Source organism: Saccoglossus kowalevskii, chromosome 1 (assembly GCF_978046115.1).
Source record: "Saccoglossus kowalevskii chromosome 1, keSacKowa6.1, whole genome shotgun sequence".
Classification (NCBI taxonomy): domain Eukaryota; kingdom Metazoa; phylum Hemichordata; class Enteropneusta; family Harrimaniidae; genus Saccoglossus; species Saccoglossus kowalevskii.
In genome coordinates, this window is record NC_140641.1 from 23,649,067 (window position 1) to 23,661,306 (window position 12,240).

Here is a 12,240-nt window from a genome sequence, read left to right on the forward strand (position 1 = left end):
TCTTTGCAGGATTTAATGTAAACCATTTAGATATCGCCCCTCGGTACGCCAGTATATTGATGGGTTTATCGAACGCGGCTGGCACGCTGTCTGGCATGCTATGCCCAATCATGGTAGGACATTTAACACCAGAAGAGGTAGGTATATTTTTAACGTTTCTCACATGTTTCTTACACTTTGAACGTGGGTGCATAAAAGGAAATATGGCGACCGGATTTCAGGACGTAAATCGTACTGAGTGATGATAAATCTGCTTTGAGTGCTCCACAAAATTACTCTTCCCAAAATCAGATTACGTAGAGAAAGCGGCGGTATTTTTTTTATAATATACAAACAAGAATATTTGTAGAATTTATTTATATAGACATATGTACTATGATAAAATGTTTCTATATACTAGTAGTGTTTAAAAGTGTGTTTGTAGAAAGCTTATCTTGCACAATTTCACTTCCTCATCCACAGACACCAAAAGAATGGTCCCGAGTTTATTTAATATCAGCCATGATTCATTTTGTCGGAGTATTGTTTTATGGAATCTTTGCATCGGGTGAGAAGCAGAAGTGGGCAGACCCGCAGTTGTTACCCGATTCTACGGACCCAAATTTAAGGCCAGGTTACGGCGCCATTGACAAAGACACCGTGCAATCACCAGGGGACGATGTGCCAAGTGACGCTTACCCATCTAAAAAAGAAGAATTTATACAACTGCCACAAGATGGGTCGAATCTTCGTAAAAACGTTGAAAATGGGGGTTTTTAGTTGATTTAATTTTCACATTATGTCGCAGGGGGCGCTCTAACGGTTGAAATACTAACCACGTTATTTGTAAATTAAAACTTGTAGTTTCAGTATGATAATGTAAATGGTGGATGTCCCTAATGCTTTCGACATATAGCTGAAACGGTTCGATGGTTTTGGCCATGGCAACAGTGTAATAGGGACCAAGGCCCACCCGCTATCAAACGCCATAGATTCAAGTTGACTCAGAATACGAGCATTCTTTTCCAAAGTACAGTCTATTTTGAAAATCTACTAAGTAGTGTATCTGAACAAATAATATAATAATATTCAACTGAAATTCTCGCCATGGCGTCCATTCAAATACGTCCGTGCTATATGGAGCTACTATTTGAAATCCAACCAGCTAACCCTGCCTACTAAAAGCCAGTATTACGAATGGTGTTTTATTTTGATAATTTGTTTCCGTCTTCGACAGGAGAGAATTTCAGTCGAGAAACTGTAGTACTACCTTAGAGTTTTAACATTCCAGAGTCTAGATATCTATTTTGAACGAAAAATCCCGTAAAATAATATTAAAACTAGCTGAAATATGAAAACAGATATCATAATATATAAATAATATTACCAGCTTGGTGGAAGATATTTTTGTGAATTTGAATTCAATTATTAGTAAATATTAACGTAGTTCTGATGTGTTAATCTATCGCGACATGTAGTTGAATCAGCTGTTATTGAAAGTGGTTCGTTTTTATCAAGCTCGCGGTATTATACTGTATTCTTACAATAATGGCATACAGTAAAATGAGACTGACAAGCAATATGATATGTGTCTCTGTAAATACTGGGCTGTGAATTCCAGTATATACAGCACAATAAAAATAATGCACATTGCATTTGTGATTGCCGCCTCATTTTTCGAGGAAGGGTAAACACGCGATGACGTGCTACCTAAATGTCCGTGAAACATATTTTGTGAATTTGATTTTTTCGACAGAATTTGGCAGAAATTTTATGAAAAGATGAGTTTTAATTCAAAAAAAAAGCAAAAAAAAAAAACGTTAGCCAAGAAATCCCAACAATAGGTTTGATTCTGGTGGTATACCTCTATTCACCCACACCCTATTCCACGACACATTGCCCGAGCATTGCGTCGTTATATTACTTCTTATATGAGCTTCATTATTATTTGGAGTATATCGTATGGGTATAAGCATCACTGACAATAAACAGTTGTTTGTTATTACTATAATAATATTATTATTTACATTAATGTGTTTGTGGTGTTCGTCATTTGTCTTATTCACGTTTTGTTTTGTAATCATTTTTACATATTTAGATAGGGCTGTATATAACATAACATGCATGTCTTCAAGTCATACTCTCGCGTGAATTGATATGTTCTCGTGCTAACTGACAGACAAGCTCTGTTTTAGTTATTTTCATTTCTGGCATGAAATGACAAGCTCACAAATGTTGTTTCACCACATGAAGGTAGTCCTTTCACAGTAACATATCGGCTAGACACTATACTTTTCTGTAGAAAATGGTTTAAGTTCATTAGCTTTAGAATTATATTTAAATGCAAGTATATTTGTCATGACATTGATGTAGATATTTAAATTTAGACATGAGCATGCGGGCGCTTCGTTATACATTATGCGCATGCGCATATTACAAAATTAATGGTCTACATCTCAGCCACCTACGTGATTCGATGCAATAATATTATGATGTGTAGTTATATAATATGTATATATCAGATATATATGCAGAATATGTACACCACATGGGCTTATTATACTTTGTGGGAGAGGTTACCGGGCGGCAGTTGTCGCACAGCGCGTGTTCGATATGGGACTCACAGCGACGTATACAACGCGTGTAAAATACATTGTTTATTTACATGAAATTCGAATACGCGCTGTGCGACGACCACCGCGCTTTAAAGAGTTACAGTCGTCGCACAGCGCGTGTTGGAATTTCGTGTAAACAGACAATGAAATTTACACGCGTTGTATACTTCGCTATGTGTTATCTAACAGGACGCGGCGCGACGTACGACTGTAGCGCTTTAAATGTATATACTGCTAACCGTCCATGATGGATGGCTATCAGGCTCATGGGCCACCCTCAGTCACAGCTGGAGACAGCACGTGCGTTAACGATGATTGAAAATGAATCTAATCACGTGAAGAATATCTACAGCTCTTTGAAATCAGACAACTGACTTTTCTCATATGCCGTGCATATACAATAAACATGAAAATTCAAAACGCATTTACATGAGTGCTATAATATACATAGACTATTCCAGAATTACTCGTGACCAAATTCTGTTTCATAATTTCGTCGGACATTCGCCAAAAATATGGTCGTTACCTTTTGCAGTTCTGTTATTAAAATACTAATACTCAACCTGCCGTCTGCGGATTAAAAACCAGTTGTAATCAGATCATTGCATACATGCTGTCTGCAACCAGTAGCACTCGTGTTACGTCACGTGCTTATCCAGCTGAGTCGAGACCCCCTAGGTCGTCGGGGATAATCATCGATAACATAGGGTTCACTCATAGACCCTCCAGTAGAGGAGGAGGGTCTATGGTTCACTGTAGTATAGGGGTTGGTAGGCACTGGTGTGTAGCTTTAAAATGTGTTATTAATTGTACAGTGACATTTATTTGTATTCCTATCACCTTGCATTGCCGAAATGTGTATATAAATGTAACTCGTCTTGGGTGTAGCGAATCACACATAATTGTAAATACCTTGAGATTCACTATAATAATTGTACAGTATAGTAATTATAATAATGCAGGGGCACTGAGCTCTTTAATTGTACATTTATTTATTCATGTTTAATTTACTCCCCCCCCCCCTTCATACCATGTCAAGTATGGAAACCATTGTTCCATGCATGTACAGGTACGTGTATTACTGTTGCGATAGGCAGTCCGGGATGAATGTTACAAATACGAGCTTTAGATTATTTAACGCCACGACCCAGACTAAGCACGACGGTCTGTGGATTATTAAGTAATATAAATCAAATCTATGCAAAAATAAACGCATATAGAGCAACGTATAGCCGCTTACGTAATCTACCAAGGCTTAGCGCAAATAGCGCGATGGCGGTACCCGTCATATGCGATCTTTCGGAAAGTGTGTAGCGTCCTCAGGCTTGGTTCGATAATTCGCATTATATGTCCCCACGTGACACGATAACACGATTATTGTACTGTATCCAACGCACAGAATTGTCGACAGAATTGTTAGTATTTTATTTATTTTCAAAGTAAGTTGTTTGTGGATTTTAAGATGTGTCTGTCATGATAAATATACATTTTATGGAATATGCAACATAGCATTAATGCAACAAATATAACGATCCACTCTGACTCAAAATAATCCGCCATAATAAGGCAAAACGAGCAGTAAGTAGTTTTCTATGAACTGTCATGCCAAACGTTTCCAGGCTGCGTTTAAAGCGTTGTTTAAAGCGGGGGAGTCGTCACCTGCGCATGCGTCAGGTGGCCATAGCATGTCGTTGTTTACAAACAAGCGTCTACCCATGAGCCTTTGCGTTTTTAGCGTGTGTTGTTATCATCGCTTGGGACTCAATTCCCGCGCGTGCACAGGTGACGACCCTCCCGCTATAAGTGATTTTTGTTTGTTAATACGCCTCTAAATTATAGGAAATAACTTGAACCTGTAGTGTAATTACGTTTTTTGTCGGTAGAAATCATCCAAATCGTGGAATACGACACTGTTATCGCTAATATATCCTCATTTGAATATTGAAACATTCTCTAGGTGTAAAATGTTTGAGTTTGAACTTTAAAACAGTGTTGAATTTCTGTTTGTTTATTTTTCGTATATTATATGAAATTGTAGCAATTCAGTATTTTGTTTTTATCTGAGCTTTTAATAACTGTAAGCCGTATGCTACAGATCTGGATCTCCGATAATTTAATAGCAATAAAACTGCTTGCTTTTGTCCCCGTCAATTGTTTTACTCATTTATTTGTAGCCATTCTGTTTGTGTGCATGAACTTTAATGATATCAAATGTTCGAAACATTAAATGTGCCCAAACTGTCCCTTGATCAAAAACAATCAATGATTTCCTAATCAAGTGTTCTCAAATCCACTAATTGAATAGTGTGCCCATCATTATTTGGTGTTCCCTGGATAGGCAGAGTGTCAGCATGTGTTTCTTGCGTAAACCAGTATTTATATGTGCCAGGAATTGTATAATTCAGTTTTCACAAGTCAGTAAGTGTTATCTAAAAAAAGTAAGATTCCTAGGAGATTAAGTAAATATTCATTAGACATATATTAAGTTCTCCCTCATAGAGTTAGTGTTCCCTGGTTAGCCAGTGTTCATGTCGAATCGTTTATTATTCATTGGGAAGCTTTGTGGGTTGTGTGAGTGTTTCCTGGATAAGTAAGTTTCTGGTTTCAGTAAGTGTTTATATTTCCGTGTTTCCTCTTATAGACCTTTCGGTCATTTTCGTGGTGGTAGTCGACAAAACACTCATCTTCAAACTCTTCATTTCTTATATTTTTTTAATATGGAATTATCAGTTGTTTACAAAATGAACTACTAGAAGTACTGTATTATTTATTGTTTTTTTGCTTGTGAAATGTACATCACACGTCACTCGGTAGGTCGGACATGACAAGTTCTCTTGCTCGATAACGTTCTCAGACGCCCTCAATTGATGTTCATTTAGCTTCTCTTGTTTACACTTGTCACTGTGACACCATCATACCATTTCCCACCAAACTAACACACATCACCATGAACAGTAGCAACATAGAAATATTATGTCTATGAATAATTCACTTCACAACAGAAAATGCAAAAAATAATCAAAACAGCACAATTTGACCAAAAATTAACAACATTTTTAAAATCACTACATAACTGCGTATTACTACCGCTGCTTTTGGGGCCACTCGGGGATAATATCTTCTTTGTTGTTGGGATCACTCAGGAACAATATTATCTCTCTTGTTGTTGGGATAATATTATCTCCCTTGTTGTTGGGACCACTCAGGGATAATATTATCCCCCTTGTTGTTGGGACCACTCAGGGATAATATTATCTCTCTTGTTGTTGGGGCCACTCAGATATAATATTATCTACCTTGTTGTTGGGACCACTCATATATAATATTATCTACCTTGTTGTTGGGACCACTCATATATAATATTATCTACCTTGTTGTTGGGACCACTCAGGGATAATATTATCCCCCTTGTTGCTGGGACCACTCAGATATAATATTATCCCCCTTGTTGCTGGGACCACTCAGATATAATATTATCTACCTTGTTGTTGGGACCACTCAGAAATAATATTATCTACCTTGTTGTTGGGACCACTCAGGGATAATATTACCCCCCTTGTTTCTGGGACCACTCAGATATAATATTATCTACCTTGTTGTTGGGATAATATTATCTCCCTTGTTGTTGGGACCACTCAGGGATAATATTATCCCCCTTGTTGTTGGGACCACTCAGAGATAATATTATCTACCTTGTTGTTGGGACCACTCAGGGATAATATTATCCCCCTTGTTGCTGGGACCACTCAGATATAATATTATCTACCTTGTTCTTGGGACCACTCGGGGATAATATTATCCCCCTTGTTACTGGGACCACTCTGATATAATATTATCTACCTTGTTGTTGGGACCACTCAGGGATAAAATTATCTCACCTGTTGTTGAGATCACTCATAGATAATATTATCCCCTTGTTGTTGGGACCACTCAGATATAATATTATCTACCTTGTTGTTGGGACCACTCAAAGATAAAATTATCTACCTTGTTGTTGGGACCACTCAGGGATAATATTATCTCCCTTGTTGCTGGGACCACTCAGATATAATATTATCTCCCTTGTTGTTGGGACCACTCAGAGATAATATTATCTCCCTTGTTGTTGGGACCACTCAGAGATAATATTATCTCCCTTGTTGTTGGGACCACTCAGGGATAATATTATCTATCTTGTTTTGGGGACCACTCAGAGATAATATTATCTCCCTTGTTGTTGGGACCACTCAGGGATAATATTATCTCCCTTTGTTTTTGGGACCACTCAGAGATAATATTATCTCCCTTGTTTTTGGGACCACTCAGGGATAATATTATCTACCTTGTTTTTGCGACCACTCAGGGATAATATTATCCCTCTTGTTGCTGGGACCACTCAGATATAATATTATCTACTTTGTTGTTGGGACCACTCAGATATAATATTATCTCCCTTGTTATTGGGACCACACAGATATAATATTGTCTACCTTGTTGTTGGGACCACTCAGGGATAATATTATCCCCCTTGTTGCTGGGACCACTCAGATATAATATTATCTACCTTGTTGTTCGGACCACCCAGCGATAATATTATCCCCCTTGTTGCTGGGACCACTCAGATATAATATTATCTACCTTGTTCTTGGGACCACTCAGGGATAATATTATCCCCCTTGTTGCTGGGACCACTCTGATATAATATTATCTACCTTGTTGTTGGAACCACTCAGGGATAATATTATCCCCCTTGTTCCTGGGACCACTCAGATATAATATTATCTCCCTTGTTGTTGGGACCACTCAGATATAATATTATCTACCTTGTTGTTGGGACCACTCAGAGATAAAATTATCTACCTTGTTGTTGGGACCACTCAGGGATAAAATTATCTCACCTGTTGTTGAGATCACTCATAGATAATATTATCCCCCTTGTTGTTGGGACCACTCAGATATAATATTATCTACCTTGTTGTTGGGATCACTCAGAGATAATACTATCTCCCTTGTTGTTGGGACCACTCAAAGATAAAATTATCTACCTTGTTGTTGGGACCACTCAGGGATAATATTATCTCCCTTGTTGCTGGGACCACTCAGATATAATATTATCTACCTTGTTGTTGGGACCACGCAGAGATAATATTATCTCCCTTGTTGTTGGGACCACTCAGAGATAATATTATCTCCCTTTTTGTTGGGACCACTCAGGGATAATATTATCTATCTTGTTTTGGGGACCACTCAGAGATAATATTATCTCCCTTGTTGTTGGGACCACTCAGGGATAATATTATCTCCCCTGTTTTTGGGACCACTCAGAGATAATATTATCTCCCTTGTTTTTGGGACCACTCAGGGATAATATTATCTACCTTGTTTTTGCGACCACTCAGAGATAATATTATCTCCCTTGTTGTTGGGACCACTCAGGTATAATATTATCTCCCTTGTTTTTGGGACCACTCAGAGATAATATTATCTTCCTTGTTGTTGGGACCACTCAGAGATAATATTATCTCCCTTGTTTTTGGGACCACTCAGGGATAATATTATCTCCCTTGTTTTTGAGACCACTCAGAGATAATATTATCTACCTTGTTGTTGGGACCACTCAGATATAATATTATCTACCTTGTTGTTGGGACCACTCAGAGATAATATTATCTCCCTTGTTGTTGGGACCACTCAGAGATAATATTATCTCCCTTGTTGTTGGGACCACTCAGGGATAATATTATCTACCTTGTTTTTGGGACCAATCAGAGATAATATTCTCTCCCTTGTTGTTGGGACCACTCAGGGATAATATTATCTCCCTTGTTTTTGGGACCACTCAGGGATAATATTATGTACCTTGTTTTTGGGACCACTCAGAGATAATATTATCTCCCTTGTTGTTGGGACCACTCAGGGATAATATTATCTCCCTTGTTTTTGGGACCACTCAGGGATAATATTATGTACCTTGTTTTTGGGACCACTCAGAGATAATATTATCTCCCTTATTGTTGGGACCACTCAGGGATAATATTATCTCCCTTTGTTTTTGGGACCACTCAGAGATAATATTATCTCCCTTGTTTTTGGGACCACTCAGGGATAATATTATGTACCTTGTTTTTGGGACCACTCAGAGATAATATTATCTCCCTTATTATTGGGACCACTCAGGGATAATATTATCTCCCTTTGTTTTTGGGACCACTCAGAGATAATATTATCTCCCTTGTTTTTGGGACCACTCAGAGATAGTATTATCTACCTTGTTGTTGGGACCACTCAGGAATAATATTATCTCCCTTGTTGTTGGGACTAATAAGGGATAAAAATGGAGAGTGTTATCGCGTGCTGCACCATACAATACTTCAAGCAAACGTTGCAACTTATGTATTAGAGAGAAATATATTATAATTTTCCAACCACATTACTGTAGTTTAAATAAAAAGAAATGACTATTTTTCTTCCTGTAGACACAGAGCCAAATCGTTGCTATGCGACAACTAGTTTTAATATCGTAAACACACTCCATTGTTATGCAAATCTGTAGCGCTTATAACGTAGTCTGTTTCGGTGGTTTATTTAATAAAGTCTTAACTCCTGATGAGTGAGGTACTCCATGTACCTTACGAAACAGTACTGTAGAGTGAACTTTACTCATGTAGTCGTGTCTTAATTTCTCTGTCCACGTATGTATGTATATATATATATAGGTGGGACTCACTAGGGCATGCATGCATATGTGTAATACGTCTAAATCAAGCACCAAAAGAGCCGGGATATTATTTGGTTTAGAAAGGTGTTCAGTGGGGGTTGTTTATGTGTATAGTTATAAGGTAATACAAAACCATGTTCAGTATACTAGTGCACACACTTACACAGTACTCGATTGCATCATAGACCTTTCTAAGGTATATGATTGCATACAACATTTTGTATTTTTATTACAATACAGCAACCTCATAATATGGCGGTTTTCATGGCAACCGCTAATCTCACGGAGCCGGGAATAGTTTATTTGTTTTTGTATGTTGAAAGACGTGTTTGTTTATTTAACCACTTCAATGAATTCACACCTTCACTTCGCGGTTGAAAGTCATTGTATGATGCTGTATTAGTACTGTATTTACCCCCGTGACGGCAACTCAATATTACCCATTCTTGTATGCCATATATGTATTCAGTCTGTGCCAACTTAATTAAAGGTAGAACGCTCATTTTCTTTATTTTTGCATATTTGATTAATCCATGTTACAAGGATGAAGAAAATCAATTAAAATATAGGGTCAACTACTCAGTTCTGAGAAAATAGATCAATACAATAGATGAAAATGGCATGTTTTGTCTGTTTTAGGACATTTTATCATTGTATTCTATGGAAAAGATATATATTATCAACATTTTACTCAAGGCACATGATGAAAAAGATTGTCTAGAAGTATAAACAATTGACAATGATGTTAGTGGAGTTTTAACGAGATAAAGTGCTTTCATTGTGGTCCATGGAAACCGCTGGTAATGGCATACATATATTAATTATTGTTTTTTTCTCAAAAAACAGGTTGACAGTAAAATAAAAAGTTCATATGCTGTTGACTAATACAAAAACGATTAATTGTAAACGAGATATTGTCACTGCTGTATGCGCTAAAATATGCACAGATGCATGTAAATAATCACGAGTAGCATTCTAACTAAATTTAGTTTCATGTCTACTATTCTTGTTCATAACATCAAATAGTTCAAAGTTAAACCCAGAAATACCCAATTACTATTATTGTAGGATAATATTATCTACAATCGTATCTGACACTTGTTTTCACTCGTGACTTCTTATTGAACGTGCAAAAACTAAGACCGTGTACGGTGTATTTTGGAGAGAAACCTTATCCTTGTTTTGGGATTACATGACAGCGCTGCGGCTGTGTTGCCTAATCATGTCTGCCCAATATAATGATATATCTTGGTGCCAGGCAGACCCGACCGAACACAAGAACCTACGGACTTGAACCAATGTTCCCCCGAACCTGTTTCCTGATGACATCTTGGCCAGTGGCGTTTGGCCACTTCGTCCAGTATGCTTATCTCCTATTTTGTATTCAACATCAGGTAGGATTTGAACTTTTGGGATCTAATGATGATGTGACTGATACAGCAACCACTGTGCTATCGGTAGTGCAATATATATCCCTCCAAATTTGTGAGTTAAACCTTGATATTTTGCTAAGTTTTCTCTTGCCAATGAAGCTCACTATAAACAACTCCCGTCTATAAACCTCTCTGTAAGGGTGTATTTATAATAATAATCTGCTCGATATATCTGTCTCTTGACCATAAATGAAAAGTGCTTATATCGCTAAAAGTTAAATCAGTCGTTCACGTCACTGACAGTGGAACAACTATTCGACCAAACAGAATAACCATAGCTATGTCGAGGCCCAATCCGGATTTATTTCATTAATCTAATTACTGAAACGAACAGCCAGAATTTATGAAAACATAATGTTAATTCACTTTATTTGAGTTAGTATAAAATATTTACTACTGAAACAGTAAGAGTAACGTCCTTGAAACGATAAAGTTAAAGTTCATCACTTTAACACGTGGTCGTTCTTCAATACAAAAAATGCTACTTCGCAGAGATTTGAAGGACACCCATCTACGCCACGTCGTCGTAACAATCTCATTCGTCGCTAGAGGGTACATACCGGTATATATACTGTATTGGACCTACATACTGGTGTACTATACATCCTAGCAACATCATACTAGTCACACTGTCAAGGAGTTGTCAACGCCTTTAAAGCCCGCAACATTGTTCTCGTTTCGATCATGGCTTATACCTATATAGCGAACCAATGCCTGGCAACTACGTTAATTCGACGATAAATAATGTACAAGTGGTGATAATAACTTTCATTCCAGAATAACTGAAACGTCGTAGATCAGTGCATGTTAGTAACACTAACAACTATGTTACTGTATGTTTTGCTGTATGATTACATCCAGAACTTCATCCAACCATGGAAGGTACCTTCCATGATCCAACTTACAATTTGCAGTTCAGATTTTCTTTGTAGAAGTTCATAAATAATAGGACGGCTGACCTGACTATCGTTCTTCGCCGTGTTTGGGTATAAATACAGGTTTCCGGGCATTCCACGTAACAAATATTATATTTAATATTCAAATGGATTTGGTTTCACGCTGTTAAAAAGCTCTACATTAAAACGCAATTTAGAAAACATAACAAAATAAAAGCACGCTAGAGTACATTTCTGGGTTGTAATCGACACCTCCAGCAGGTAACTATTTGATTGAATTTAAGTTAATTAACTCGATACAATTTAATTAAACGGTAATAAAATCCCAACGTTATACAATTTAACCGAGTTTAATTAAACTGTAATTAAATTGCATTTCTTTATACTTTAATTAAATTTAATTGAGTTTAATTAATTGATTGAAGTTATTATGTATATGGTTATGTATGCTTTCACTCATATTTACTCCTGTGCACAGTCCAAGCAACTTTCAATACTAACTCGTTGTTGTTTTTTAAAAAGAAACTAAATAGTATTGTATGCAAGCAAACGAATGTTTTCATTGATATCGTTGTACAAGTATTGAAAAATTGGTTCGCATTATGACTCAGTCATGACAG

The 12,240-nt window shown here is 37.1% G+C and overlaps 1 protein-coding gene across 1 annotated transcript in view; it reads left to right on the forward strand.

The window, feature by feature from the left end:
* Window positions 1-4,745, forward strand: part of LOC100377394 (vesicular glutamate transporter 3-like) — a 79,956-nt gene extending 75,211 nt beyond the window's left edge. The window contains exons 10-11 of the mRNA XM_002739644.3: window positions 10-137; window positions 463-4,745. Of these exons, the coding sequence (XP_002739690.1) occupies window positions 10-137; window positions 463-759 (425 nt within the window). The 3' untranslated portion in view covers window positions 760-4,745. The remainder of the gene's footprint in view (window positions 1-9; window positions 138-462) is intronic.
* The last annotated feature ends 7,495 nt before the right edge of the window (window positions 4,746-12,240 follow it).